The sequence below is a fragment of the Mastacembelus armatus genome, chromosome 5 (genome assembly GCF_900324485.2).
Source record: "Mastacembelus armatus chromosome 5, fMasArm1.2, whole genome shotgun sequence".
Classification (NCBI taxonomy): domain Eukaryota; kingdom Metazoa; phylum Chordata; class Actinopteri; order Synbranchiformes; family Mastacembelidae; genus Mastacembelus; species Mastacembelus armatus.
Window position 1 is genome coordinate 26,679,971 of NC_046637.1, and position 15,419 is coordinate 26,695,389.

Genomic DNA, 15,419 nt, shown 5'->3' on the forward strand with positions numbered 1-15,419 from the left:
ATGTGACTTGTAAGGTCAGCAGTTGTTTACAGGTTTGTGAGGTTGTACAGTTGACAGCTGGATATGTGATTGGACCGTTATGCCACTCTTCCTGTGTGGGTGTGTCGAAGGCCCACAGTTACTGACTAACACACCATTTACTGAGCTTTTCCCCTGTGCCAGCACTTTAGCTTTGGCACTGTTTTACTCCATTCCTCTCAGGACCAGTGTGCACTTTGACCCAGAGGATATCCTGTGCCTTCTCAGCAGTTGTGGCATGAGTGCACTAAAGCCAACACAAGACAAAAGAGCTTTGAAGCTTTCTGAACTTTTATCGAGATAAACAGAGATTTAAGCTTTCTACAGAGTGGACAAAGGCTGGAAACATTAACTTAAAAGCTGGACAATGATGGTAAGTATGTGAAAATGTTGTTTTTGACAACCTCTGGGTGTCACATGACAGCCTTTCTGCTCAAGGCAAATTCTATATATACAGTATGGGCTAAGGGATGTGTTTATTCGCTTTTAATTTAGCCTGTATACTTATGTGGATTTGCTCATAGCTGTTTTAGTGATAAAGTATTCTTCATTTTACAGGAAGAGGTTAAAGAAACATCTGCTCTGAGTGTCCATGGTCATAACATCAAAGTTACAGAGGTGCTACAAGACGGGGATGCACTTACCTTTATAATTGTTTCTCAAAAGGTGAAAAAATGACTCAGTCCCTCATTGTTTCATAACAAGCATTGATAGTATCAGGTCTATAATAATACAGCAAACCTCTAGGATCAGTCAACTGATGTGTTTGAATTATGATAACACAAAAACTGCCCAGATGACATTTTGTCTGTGCCGAATGTGCCAGCTGTCCGGGACAGGGGAGTACCATGTGGATCGGACCTACGATGATTTCGAATGGCTGCAGCAGCACCTGTTCTCTCAGGAGGACGTGCCCGGGATACAGGGAGTCATAGTCAGTCCTTTATTGCATCTTCCCTCAACCTTTTATTTGACTTGTAAACTAAGACTGGACAGGCATGGGTCATGTAAATGAGATGTGTGGGTATGGAAGTGTGTCTCTCTCTCTATTTCTAAATGCACGATGCATCATCACCAATACTGAACTGAGTATATTCAAGAACTGTGTCATTTTACCCAGGTCGTTTAGAAAACAGTTTTGAAATTGATTGTGAAGAAAATGCAACACTGTACAATTAAGTAAGTTATATAAGCACAGGCTGTGCAAAGTCAGACTCATAAAGTTCCACGTCTTGCATATTTCAAAAAGTTGTAACTTTATTTCAGTGTTTCCCCCAAGCCAAGTACATAATTAAAGGAAGTCCTGCTTTGCAAAACCGTTTGAGCACTAATAGAATTGTACCCTCTTTTTAGTTTCCTCCTCTTCCTGCAAAGCCTCAGGTCAATGCATCTGCCAAGACTATGAAACAGCTCGGTGCGTACGTCTGAAAACCACCTCACACAAAGAGATTTAAATACAATAAACTGAAGGAAAGGTTTAAAATAAAATATCTTTTCAGTGTCAGCGTTGAGTCTCCTGTACAGTGTTGAGTGTGATTTTAAGTATTATGATGAAAATGTTGATGCTGTTCCAACAGGTTTCCTTGGTTTGGGAGAGTGGCAGCCGCACTGTAAAGCCCTGGAAACTTTCCTCCGACAGGTTGCTTCACACGGCATACTCAGCAAAAATAAAGCTGTGGAGATCTTCCTTACTAGCTCAGATGTAAGTAGGATTTCTTTAACTTGCTTTTCAAATCCTCTTTTTTATGATTACCCCCAGTAAAAAGAAATAGGTTAACTTGCAGTGAGTACACAACTTGATTCAATTTTATGAGAGGGACAGATAGTAAATAATTAAACCCTCACTAACAACATTGTTTCAGAGGTAACACATATAGTACCTTACAAATTGGGAGTCTCTTGTACAGTGTTATATCAAATACAAGATACTCTGTATCACAAATGTATTATAAATGTATGCTTTCTTCAGGTACACACATATACCCACACAGTGAATAGTACTTGCCATTTGATGTATACAAATGAGAGCTTGTTGTCCAACACTGATTACCAGATGGCAATACAGTACGTTTTTTCCTCTCTGGCTATGTCAGTCTCAGCAGGTCTGGAATGTTTTATATCAAGCATTAGCAGTTTTGTTGGAGCACGGGCCAAAAAATGTCTTTGGTCGTTCCAAGAATATGTTTTATATCCAGGCTGTCCATAGTGTTCTCATGCTAAGAAAGTATTCAGAAATGTGGTGCTAAAGATTCTCACTGAGTTTCAGTTTATTGTTAGCAGTGTGTTTGTTGTAAATACTTAACAGTCTTAATGTACTGCGTATACTGCGTCTTAAATATCCTTCAAAAATGTGAGCTAATCCGTGTCCTTGTGTTTAGGCCCCTGGTAGACAAAGAGTCAAGAAAAACATTTTCAACCGACTGAGTCAAGCTGTGGAAGAACTGAGGAAAGAGGGCCATAAGGTACACAACTGTACACATATGTGAGGTTTTTTCTGCCAAGGGCTCATTTTTATTCCCCTCCTGTGTTAAAATGCTTGTAACTCTGTTAAAATAAATATGTCAGTTCATGCCTTTTCCTAAAAATGGTGTTATCAACTAGTGAATTATGGTGGAGGTGGCGTTAAAAGAAACAGACATGACACGTGACGTGACACCTGATGTGTTAGTTGATCTGTTGCTAGTTTATGGTCGTTTGCAGCCTAACGCGATGTGAAAGTGCGTTAGACCTTTTTCAATCGGTAAATGCTACACACTTGTAAAAATAATAAACTAACTGAATTGGACAAGTTGTTTTGTTAAGTTTTATTATTTTAAAAATAGACCAAAATGAACACTTCAACATATTCACAAAATGACATTTTCGTGATTACTGAGTGTTGCAGCTGGAGGTAAAAATGGGGGGGTACCGGAATCTTGGCGGTTCTATGGTTCTATGCTGTAATAATTTGTGTCTGTGCAGGATGTGGACAAGTTCTTTCAAGATGAACGTGATCATAACCTTGTATTGACTGGATGTAGCAAGAATATAGCTGAGGTAAACCAGACATGTTTGTTTTTTTTAAACCTGTGTTCGTCCTCCTCCTTTCCTTCCTGTACTGTCTGAATTTTGAACTTCAGTCTTTTCTTGCAGAGGTTCCTGGACATGGTGCTAACTGAGCAAAGTAAGAAAAGTACCATTTAACTCTAAGGTGACAAAGTGCTAATCTGTTGTAATTCACTTGTATGTGTGTGCTGCTACACAATGGTTAATATTCTAGGATGTTATGTAGTATAATCGCTCATTTACATCATAAACATCATAATACCAGTTCAGTATGTCCCAGTTCTGCGACATCTTCTGTTTGTTGGCAGAAATAGCTGTGGCCTGTGGGCACTTCTCAGCTGCTCTGCATCTCTGTGTGGAACCAGGCGAGGATCCTAACACGCAGGCGTTCTCTAAGTGAGGCAACAGTAGTAACGGTCCCATCCATGCCCATATCACATGTGCTTAAAGTTACACCTTTGAATGAGCACTGAACACTGTTTTCTTACAGGGTCTGTGTGAAATTGTCAGACGTCTTTGAATCTATGAAGGTCAGTTGTTTGTCCTTTTTAACTTGAAAGAGATTTGCATCACAATGGACCATTGTTTTGCCACATAATCTGCACTCATGTTTATTTGATGGCAGAAAAATATGATGAGTGTTGCTGAGAACAACGTGAACACTCTTGGACTAGGCCTTGACCTTGAGTCACGCTACCAGGAAGCGGAAAAGGTGAACATTTCTTCATCTTATATGTATAAATGCCAACCTTCTGTTGAAATATGACATGTTATACTGATAGGTCTGTGTGTAACCGTGATAATTATACCCTATGCAGGAAATGCTCTTCAGGAGAACCTGCAAACTAGTGGAGGTAGAGACCGCCAGGAGGAACACAGAGAAGGCCAAACCTGTAAAGAAGGCTGCTGTAAGTGTCTTGCATGTACAAGTCCTTGTATGACCAGCAGGTGTCAGTATCATTCTGCTGAAATGATTCAGAAGTCAACATTAGACCCCTAAAAGGGAAGCTGATATTAGCAGCAAGTGTAATTTGTATATTCCCCCTGATGAAGGTCGAGTGTGTAATGATGCTGATGTGTCTCTGTATTTATCAGATGGAGGAAGTGCAGAAAACAGCAGAGATGGAATTTGATCACATTTGTGAGGTGGCGAAACAGGAGGTAAAACATCTAATTTAACAAACGGCTCACCTGCTTCACCGTCTCAGGTTTATTGTGTAGCATCCTGCTTGTCAACACAAATATACTGTATGTACTAACAAGCTTGTCATGTACTCTCCCAGATTGCACAGCTCAAGGGAGTCCGTGTTAAGCTGCTGCAGCAGGCTCTGGTTCAGTGGTGTGAAAAGCAGCTTCTAACAGCCAAAGAAAGTGCTGACCAGTTTAACCAGCACCTGCAGGCCTTTAGAGGGATGGCTTATTGACCTCACTGGTACCTTCTTAATGAAGCCTCCTCAGTGTGTTTGCAATAGCACGAGATAATCCAAACATGCCCTTCACCATTTTTGCTGTATTTTTACTGGACTCAGTTACATCCAGAAAAAGAAGATAATGCAAGTAAAAGAGAAAAGGACACCTTTGCTCATAATTAAATAGAAATCTAATAATTTGTATATACACATGCATGTTTACAGTCTTACAAATAAAGCCCTGGTAGAAATGACTATACTGTGATCTGAGTGTAGGATTTAGTTGTTTTGGCCATTGTGTGTGTATGTGTTCCATACACTCACACATTTTGTGCTGAGTGTGTATTGTGCGGCTCTCCAGCCACTACATCAGCTGGGGTCACACAAAATAAAGTGTGATGAATTGATTCCCATAGTACCTGGTTGCCTTTGTGTGTGTGTTTCTTACACCTGAATCATTAATCAATTGGTTTGACTGCTCCTGCAAGGACATGGCAGCAAGGACACTCTGTAATGGCTTTGTGTTTGGCTTTTGCAACACTTCTAGTTTTGTTAATATTTGTTTATGGCCTTTCTTCCACTCATTGTTTCATGCATATGCTTGTATTAAGCCTTTAGCGTATTAGGTCTAGCGTAAATCTGTGACACTTCAGATTTCTGCATGTAAGCACAAAGTCATTGTCCCCTCCTGTGTCTGCTGAGGACTGTAGGTCCATATCTCAGCACTGCTGTGTGCTTCATCTCATCTGTTCCAGCCTGTAATCTCTCCATTGGGTGAATAAGGGGGAGTGGTTACATTTGCGGGAATGAGTCAGAAATGACTGTTCTCATAAGAAGGGGGGACGGAGAGGAGGTTTGGCTCGTTCAGCAGTGAAGGAGTAGACAAAGGACAATCATGTCATAGAGTGCCACAATAAAAAAGAAAAATATATTAGCGGTACTGGGTGTAACTGTTTGTTTCCCCCTGGTTTAGATATTTACCTGATAGTTTTGTAGCTTCATAGTGTATCATCAATATGTCTGCATTCACCCTCATATTGCTTGTCTTTAGCCTCAGAGAGAATCCCACAATGCTGACAAATAGAAAGAAATGCATTCATGCTGGATGATACCAATTAACTTTTTCTCCGTCCCCTCCACCCTCATCTAAGATGGTACCTTCCAGCTTCTGATTGGCTGAGCACACCTGATCCAGGTAATTAGCAGTGGGTAGGGCAGGGACAGGAAAACAAGCAGGACAGTGGGCCTAGACGAACAATGGGTTGGCCACACCTGGTTTAAATTAAGGGTCCAGAGCATCACCAGTATGTCAGTATGCTAACACGTTGGACAACGCTAACATGGTGGTGTTTAGAAATATTAACAGGCTGGTTGCAGCAGAAGAGACGTGAGTGGATCCAAAGTCTTTAATATTCATCCTCTGGGCACAGCTTGTCAAGACATGTCAATAAATACCTAAAATGTGTAATATACAGTAGTAGATGTAAGTATGTGAGCACATTTTAAACAGGCCTTTAAAACAGCAATAGTCTCCAAACAAACCTGACATCTTTAAAACAAAGCTGAAACTGCTGTTGTAGGAACTTGTCTTCAGTCCCATGAGAAACTGTAAATTGTATCTGAGCAACTTGAGCTTTTTTTTTCACTGTCTGGAATTTAATCCCATGTTTATGTCCGGACTCACTGAAAAAGCTAAAGTGTTGTTTATGTCAGATCACCCACTAGGTACTGAAAAGACAGTTTGTCTATTTATATTTGATTTGATTTGATCAAGGTAGTAACACAGACATCATTGCCTTTCACTATAGTACATGCACGTATTGATCATTAAATCCAGTAATTTAACCGGGTTTTCAGGTTTTGTGATTCATTTTGTGGTTTATTGGTTTTAATGGGCCGCAGTAAAAGTTAAACGTAAGAAATCTGCGGACCAGTTTTATGATTCTGTGATTTGACTTCTTGGACTAAAAGCTTCTGTTTACCTAAGAAAAACACACAAGATGAGATGTGCCGTGCGATGAATAATATGCCATTATGCTGTTCTCACAGGAAGTAACACAAACTCATAACACAAACTGGATTTTGATTTCTATATATTGCAACAATAGTCTGTTATTAAAAGCTGTTATGTTTCCATCCCTGCTGCTTGTCACTGCGTTAGACCAGATGCACGTCACAACAGGGGAGTCCATTTCTGGTGCTTTCATTGTGGTGCTGCAGTAACTAGCGCTCATGGTGAGTGCACACAGACACACACAGACACACACACACCCTCACACACACACACACACACACACAATAACGAGAGCCTTCTCAACTGCTAAGAGCATGACCCAGATCAAGGACGAGATGATCATGGGAATGCTTTATGCGTGTAACTGTGTGTGTGTGTGTGTGTGTGTGTGTGTGTGTGTGTGTGTGTGTGTCTGTGTGTGTGTGTGTGTGTCTGTGTGTGTGTGTGTGTGTGTGTGTGTGCTTGTATTTCTATCTTTGTAAGGACCATTTTGAGCCTAATTCTATCGAAATGGGGACATTTTGGCAAAGTGATGGCGCTCCTCACTTTTTTCAGACTCCCGTTTTAGTGTTTACACTCGGTATCAGGGTTAAGGTTAGGATTGAGGTTGAGAATTTAGTTGTAATGGTGAGGGTCTAGGGAATGCATTATGTCAGTGAGTGTGCATCCCATTAAAAACATGCACTTAGAGCTGATTTCCTAAAGTAGCTCATTACTGGTAGAAAAGCCACACTCAGCACCGGCCCTATGGCCTGAGCACAACCTGTCAAGTGCAAAGTGAAGGCAATATCTTTGTATATACCTTGTGACACGGTCTTATGATTCAGTGAAGCTGCACAGCAGCAGTTTGATGATTCTGTTTGGTGACAGACTGTCAAGACATGAAAAATATGGAGACAGGCCACAGTTGATTAGCAATTTTTAATCAGTGTGCACACAGAAGGTGTTTTATTGTTGCTTGTTAATTCCTTGGTGTTTTGAATAATAAATCTGCACTGGGTGACGTATATGTTGTTTGCATAAAATTATTTATTTAAGTATTAACCAGTTATTAACCAACAATATTTTATTGAAGCGGATAGTTTATCTGTGGGTCCATTGTCTTGGATTCTAATGCTAATTTGAAGACTTCTCACTTTCCCACTTTTCCAATTGAGACCTGACAAACCTACTAATTACACAGGCAGGGCTTGGGAAAAAAAAATAATAGAAAAACTTTGAGAAAACTTCGAGAGCCTGAGTCCTGTATTTAGTTACATAGTACTGCTGTCATACGGTCTAAGAATTGGCTGTGCTCTGTCACAAATTAGTGAGCATGTTGCAGCTGAATTGAGTCAACCCAAGGTTGTTGGCACCTCATTAAATCTAATCACTGCCGTACACAGATTATGACTCATTAAAACTTTGTAGGCCGGAGAATGAGACATGAGGAGAGAGGCAGAGAAAGAGGAAAACACCACAATGCAGATGCCCTGACCATCTGTAGTTTATACAGCTTTGTCAGGCACACCCCGTTATGAATGTGCAGCACATCACAATGTAAATACTACAAAACAGAGCCTTTCAGCTCCAAAGATCAACCCGCTGATGATTTGGATGCTGGATCAGTTTTCTCCCATTGCAGTGGATTACAGCATTTTGAAGCATTAGACTTGCTAATTTAGTCCATTTTTCTGTTCACTACTCACTGGCATTATAAATATTAATACATTTACACCCTCCTGGCTGCTTGTTATGTGTTCACGGGATTGTGGGTCATGGTATGATGCTATTAATTAGGTTTGAAGGAACAATGTTTCCAGTGAACCTGAGAACAAGCTGACAACCTGAGGTGATGACTTTCCTGCCACTCTCAGCTCAATTCTCTGAATATAGTCTCTGAACATACTGTCCATCTGATTTTATCACATGGTCAATCGTTTTTTGTTTTCACATGAAAACAACTTTAATCAAATATTAAAGAAGGAAACACACAAGACATTACATAAAGTAGTGTAATGTTTTGTCACACAAAGGTACAGTACACTTTGGAGTGGACACACACACACACACACACACACACACATATATACCAATGCATCCATTAGAGTAAAATCAATTATTCATCTGTTTTTCCAACACAACGTTGACGTAGTAGAGAACACAATCAACACAGGCTCTTTACTCCAGAGGTCACTTTGTCACATGTTTTCAACATGTGCCCATGTGTACACCAGCAAGGTGTCCAACATGCTGCGCGTTGTGTCCACTGCAGCATGGGAGTGTTGAAGCCCAGGTCACTTCTACAAGTCTAAGGAAAAGTCAGCATTTTGGAATGAAGGTCTCAATCAGAAGTCTGAACTTAAAAAGGGTAAAGATGATGATACAGATGGTCTAATGAGAGGAGAGGTTTCTCTCGGTTTTTCTGTGCTGCACTGAAGGATTTTTTTGTAGCTTGTTTAATTTGCTTTGTGGAGCACCTTAAATATCTATAATTAGAGTTTTCCATAAAATTGGACTGATCACAAGATAAAAGCTATTTTTCAGTTTCCCTGGAGCTTCAGATGATTCAGAGTTTTGTTCAAGGACACCTCAGCAGGGTGATACCTGCTGCCAGTGGGGCTCTGACTATGGTCCTTCTAAAACAGCTGAAGGACAGGCTCCCTGCTCACTAGTCCCCATTCATGTTCCAAACAAACATACAAGGGCAAAGCAAACAGATGGAAAGTCATGCCAGGCCTGACTGCAAACAGAGGTTGAACATCTGTTTAAGGGATGTTTCCCAGCCCACTCAAGACAAGTCGCACCTCATCTTTCCTACTGTTTGAGTCAGACTCAAATAGATACAGACGGGATGGAAAAAGCACCCCCAGATACTGCTATTAAATTTCCCTTTGAGATAATGCATGTTAAAGTCTCATTAAATCCCAGTCAGAGATAATGCATGGTAAACTCCCATTATGGCTTGATTAGAAGACATGGGGCCTACTGTCGTGCTGATTGTGTTTTTAATCAGATCCTTCCTGTTGCAGAGCAAACAAGAGGAGGAAAAAGAAGGAACACAGCAAAGCGAGCTGAGCAAGCATAAATTTTTATTTCTCTCTAAGGACAAAAGCAAAATTACTGTATATTGTTTTTGACATAATGAAAGCGTATGAGAGTGGATTGTTTCTCAGTGCTATATCTGTGTGGCTACAGTAATTAATAATTTGGTGGGAAAAAAACTAATGTATAAGCAGAAAGAGAATTTCATTTGTTGAATGAATTTTCTATTTAAGCATTTTTAACTTTATAAGAAACACAATTTTCTACACTTAGACGTGTTCTTGTTTCACAACACCACACTGATCATGTTAATTTTTCTTTTATGTTAAACAATTTCCTTCTTTTGTCCAGTGATCCCAATAGTTTTGTATTTACACTGCACCTGCACCACATAATATATAATTCAATAAACACAGCTAATAATCACAATCTAACTTAATATTCACTATTAATATTCACTATTTTCACGGCGCTGGTGGAGCTGCATTATAAAATGGCCGAACTGCTGCTCGATAGTTTCTGAATTTTGCTCAAGAATAGTTCAGCACTTTTTCTTGGCCAGTGTAACATAAGTGAGTGTGTGGGCAAAGTATCTTAGTTTGTCTTCTGCTGCCTGTTGCCAGCACCCACAGAGCATGCTGGCAGTTTGTGTACAGTATTGCTTAATATTCATATTTAAATAACTAGAGTTTTTCCACACAGATGGTACAGGGCTTTTTAAAGTATCATGGAAACGACCAGAGAGGTGCCAGCAGCTGTCCCTGTGCTTCCTGCCTATTCAGACTCTATGATTTATCATTCAACCATACTCCTGGAGGGCACGCTGCTCAGTAAACTCAAATTAAGTGGGTTTGTATTGTCCAGCATCCCATACAGTGTATAATTGGGTGTTTAAAGGTACATTAACAGTGGCTACCTTCCTAACCCATGCTCTCTAAGGAGACAAAGAAATACTTGTCAACAGAGAACATCACCGATAATAAGCCAAAAGTGATATGGAAACTACAGGAAAAGGTTAAATAATAATTCAATCAGACACATGAATGAACTGGAGGCCTGGTAGTATTGAATCGGACGGTTAAAGGAGCTGCTGAATAGTCCAGCAGAGAAGAGCAGCAACAGCAGAAGCGTGAAACTGCGATGTTACAGGGAAATATAGGATCCAGACAGGAGCTACATAAAGAAAAACCATAACATAAAACTCTCCTTGTTGCATCTACTAAAGGATTTTTAAAGTTATTCACCAAGTATGTCAGTGTGTAGCCTGAACTGTTTAATCCCCTTGAATTTTGAAAAAGTTATGCGCACTCCTAGGACAGCAGGAATAAATAGTTTGGATTAGAAAATCACAAGGGGGGCAGCTTCCTTGACAGCAGTTTACATAATTGAAAAAAGTCATGGTGAGAATAGGCTCTTTGTTTTTTTCCTCCTTTAGTTCTTAGAAATGAAGATGCATTTCTGCTGAGATGCTAAAGCATGTGAATAAACAACAGGGGTTATAAGGTTTGTTAGGAAGCAAGACATTCTCCGTCTATGCAACATTTATCACTGCATGTATGAGAAGCATTACTGAGACACTAAAACTGGAGAAATATGTTCCAGTTTTGAGCCACTAGAATACAGTGTGATATTTTGAACAAATCTAACTTCATCATGAAGCCGGAGAAAGGGACATTACTGTACAGTCTGGAGGTTTGTCCCCGGGGAGAGGCCTGTTCAAAGCGCTGTATCCTGTGTTTGGACAGACTGTGCCGTTTCTTCCACCTGCTGCCTTATTCTTCTTTCCGTATTATTCAGCTGAGCCTAGGAGAGACACCGGGCTTTGTAGCTGGGGCCAATAAAAGAAGAATTTCCTGCTGATTACAGCAGTTACAGTCTATCAACAGGAAGGAGGTCGAGCTGAGACAAAGGAGAGGGCAAGAGACCTATTGAGTTATCTCATTAGGTCTAGTGTCTGAAAAAATAAAAAATGTTAATAATTAAACACAGAGAGAAGCAAAGGATGCATAGCAGCAGGAAAGGTAGGTTTGTCAACAAGCATATTTCAAAAAACCCTCAGTATGACATATGGTAAGCCGTTATGGAGAGCATTATCGTACAGGACAGATGGAACAAAGTCATTAAAAGTGATCGGAGCATATAGTACATTTTTAACAAGCTTTTGCAGACATGCTACTGTTTTCTATCCACTATTGCATCTGTGTGTGGTTGTGTAACACAGGATGTCTATCACAGCATAGGGTGAAGCAGCTAGTTATTGAAGCTGGTTTGGAGAAAATGATCATTAAAGGTGGATTAATTAAAGGAGGCATGGTTAGGAGGGGCAAAGGTGGGAGAGGAGGATGAAATATAAGAATCTCTACATAATCCAGCTCAGCCAGCAGGAGACCTGTTGTTATACTAATAACAACTTACACAAACACACAAAACAAAAAAAGTAGTTTGTTTGTTATTTGAAGATCTAAATACAGAAGTACAAGACAACATCCACGTGTTATCTGTCCAGTTTCTATTTCTGATAAAGAAATACGTGTCAGGGTCAGTGGGACCATGACAGTCCTCCACCTTGATGATCTGCACAAATGCACAAAAAGTTCTCTGATCTGCTCTGAGTAAGTGGTGATGAATATGAATGACAATATTAATATAGATGAGAACAAATGAATATTGATGAACCCAGTTTCTCCTCCCTCTGACTGATGGTGTCAGGGCAAACAGTGGAACTAATCAATCACATAGAACAACCACATGACTGGCAGGCAGGTACATCACACACTTCAGGATATATAGTCCCACATTACACACACACACACACACACACACTTGTATAAATGCACGTTGAAGTTTAAGTTTGATGTAAAATCACAGCCAGTGTATCAGTGAAACTCTTGGCCAATTGACATTTGCATCTTTAACACAGTAATTAATAAGCAATGCTTCTTGCAACTGGTGCATTTGAAGCTGTGGTAAACAAAATGTCATCAATGCATCTGACCTGACAAACTAATAGCATCACTCCAGGATGTTTGCTGGGATGATAAATGACATGCAAAACAAGCACATGCATTTTCTTTAATGGTTTCATTGTCATTAAACTGATTAATGAGTCATGCCAGACAGATGGGAGATGAACTGATGGACATTAAATGTTGAGGTCACAGGTCAAAATTCCCTCTTGACCCAGTGACCGATCTATCCGAAAGCTTCAGAAACCTCACGCTGCTTTGAGCTTTTTGGCATTAACCAGCACTCAGTCCCCTCAGTTTTAACTTCCCTCGGAAATGAAAAGCTTCCTACAAGCTGTAACCACTCAGTGCTTCATTACAGGGCTAATGCAGCGTCTCCTGTTCCTACAGCTGTGGGATCATTTACCACCTCTTTACCTTGAGCTTCTCCCCATTTACCCCAGGCCTCCCATCCCCAGTAATGAGTGAAGAAGCTCCAATGGCTGCATGGATCACGCTGTTCCCTCACCATCTGTGGGATTTTGACTGTGCAGCACTCGATCCCTTCAAAAGGGAAACGAGTCTTAGTCGTAACTACAATGTCTGCATAGACACCTGCACATTATTGCATTATTTCAGTGTAATGGGGAGTTCAGAAGTGAAATACATATCACATTTTTACTGATGCTAAAATGCCTGGATGGTTATTTTAAAAGCCAACCTCCAAAGGTAACATGTTATAAATTCAAATGTCATATTTTGCTTGTTTAACTACAAAATACCACAGTTAAAGAGTCAGTGTGCCAAGATGAAGGTCCTGCACATAGCCCTCTGAACAAACAGTCATAGCAGCGGTAACAAACCTTTCAGCCAACATTAAGCAAGAAATGATGAGCTCGCCGTCTAATCAAGCCACTGAAACCTTTTTTATAGCATATCTTGTTAGAGAGTCATTTATTTTTATGACGGTATTGTGAGTGTTAAGAACATAAGAAATAAATAAGAAAAGTTTCCACTGAGAAGGACGACAAAAGTTCTTAGACTGTGTGTAAAAGCCCAACGCAATGATTTGTGTTCAGCCTAGAACGCAGTTATGCATTTCAGCTGTTTAACTTGTATGCATTTATTCACCCCCCCCCCCCGATCTGTTAAACCTGCTACGATCCAAAGTAATGTCCTGTGCCCACTCTGTCAAATGCATGTCACTGCTTTCAAACTGTGAATTCCCACTAACGCCCCACTGTTGCTTCCTGGACCTGTTGTGACAGCGACTGTGTATCTATCGACGGTGGCAGGAATCCCTCTGACAGGTTTAATGGTGAAACGTGTGGCGTGTATCCATGTTGGCAGTGCAGACGGGTGTGACAGGCCCAGAGAGGATTGTTTGTCTTGTGTCATGAAGTGTGTGTGACTTTCCCATAGGGGCGTAGTTCGCATGAAAGAGACACTAAAACCACCAATGTCCCTGTTAATGTCAGGCCAATAACAGAGGAAAGCTCCAGAGTATGAATTAATAGTTTACTAAAAGCAATTGTGCATATAATTGGTCGGTGAGTAATTCAGGGCCACCCAAAACAAAATGTTACACGATCAGCTCTGAGGGGGAACATAATCAGCTTATATGGATGGATCTCTTTTGTTCTAGCCCTTTTTGAAGCCTTTTTAGGCTGCCACAGGTGGCATCTCTCTGGAGTTTAACATTTTCTGCTTTACAATACGCATTTAGCAAACATTAAATGCCCACAATAAGCATTAGCAATAGAAGTATCTATCACGGGCATACATTAACTGGGCATAGCAGACAGAATGTCCTAAATGAGATCATGGACTGGATTTTTTAATTGGTTAATGGTCTCTAAATCCAGACTTGAGCATAAACTGATAGTGAAAGATAGATGTTTTTAAAGTGAGGTACAACATGATCAAACCCTATAAATCAGAATGTTTTCCCTCTGCCTGCTCCGTAGAGCCAATTAGTCAGATGGATGCACAGTGTTATCTTCACTCTGGCTCATCTCCACTACGCAGGCACACAGCCCCTGTAAACCTCTGTGCTCGGATGGGCCCAGAGACCACCATGAAGCTCCATATATCCTCTCATCTGATCACTAATCACACATCACTTAGTACTATTCAAACCTGTAGTCTCTTAACCCTCTTCACACAGTTTTTGCCTTCGACCTCCACGTCAAAGTTTAGATCATGTGTATTTCACATACACGAGTTATCCTGTTGTTTCCATCTCACTTTCTTTTAAAAGTGTGATGCTGTGACAAATGTGACGTACATATAATTGAACATAGATGTTTTTCTACTTCATACAGATTAAAGCTTAAATGAGTGAGATTAAATAAATACAGTAAATAAATGAGGCATGTTAAACAGGCTGAAAATGGGTGCACATTTCTTATTACTGTAAATTTAATGAACTCAATTTAATTTTTAAATTCAATATTCAAAAGTTTAATAGATGAGCAAAATTAGGAGAATTTCAATCAGGGTTATTTTCTGCAGACTTGATCCAAAGCCACAGGGGACATTATACTCTTTGCATTACATTCACTTGTTTCACAGGCAGTGGGACTTTAATACATTGGGGATTTGCTGCACATTAGGGCAACTATCAAAGCAAATTATTGTAATTTATACATTTGGCCATATTTCCAGTTCAACACTAGTCACAATACTGTAATTCACCAGTTCAGTGTCGCTCACTCGCACCATTTTCTGAGGATCATACACCAATGTGGAGTAAATGAGTGACAGACGAATGGCTATGAGTAAAACAGACATAGTCAATAAAACTGGATTCAGGCTGTGCTTTCAGAATAAAACACAGAAACTGCTTCTATTTCTTAAACACATATGTCGAGAGTTCAGTGCCTCCACAGCAGCACCAGCATATTCACAGTATGTGCGGGTCTGTTTTGGCTGAGTTTAAGGTGGAACTTGAGGTTTTGTTCT

At 40.2% G+C, this 15,419-nt stretch overlaps 1 protein-coding gene across 2 annotated transcripts; it reads left to right on the top strand.

Annotated features, from left to right (window-relative positions):
* The first annotated feature begins 117 nt into the window (after positions 1-117).
* LOC113130379 (sorting nexin-6) lies at positions 118-4,887 on the top strand. 2 transcript variants are annotated; one of them, XM_026306957.1, is made up of 14 exons: positions 118-391; positions 577-684; positions 845-952; positions 1,372-1,432; positions 1,596-1,720; positions 2,397-2,480; positions 2,980-3,054; positions 3,151-3,181; positions 3,372-3,459; positions 3,554-3,593; positions 3,689-3,775; positions 3,882-3,971; positions 4,159-4,224; positions 4,347-4,887. In XM_026306957.1, exons 1-14 carry the CDS (start codon positions 386-388, stop codon positions 4,485-4,487), a joined length of 1,110 nt encoding a protein of 369 aa, XP_026162742.1. In that variant the 5' UTR covers positions 118-385; the 3' UTR covers positions 4,488-4,887. The 2 variants fall into 2 exon arrangements, with proteins under 2 accessions (XP_026162742.1, XP_026162743.1); XM_026306958.1 differs by lacking the exon at positions 845-952.
* The last annotated feature ends 10,532 nt before the right edge of the window (positions 4,888-15,419 follow it).

Coding starts and splice junctions, on each gene's coding strand:
- LOC113130379 (XM_026306957.1), top strand. Junction 953..1,371: donor CCGGGATACAGGGAGTCATA/GTCAGTCCTTTA, acceptor CCCTCTTTTTAG/TTTCCTCCTCTTCCTGCAAA. Junction 4,225..4,346: donor GTGAGGTGGCGAAACAGGAG/GTAAAACATCTA, acceptor GTACTCTCCCAG/ATTGCACAGCTCAAGGGAGT.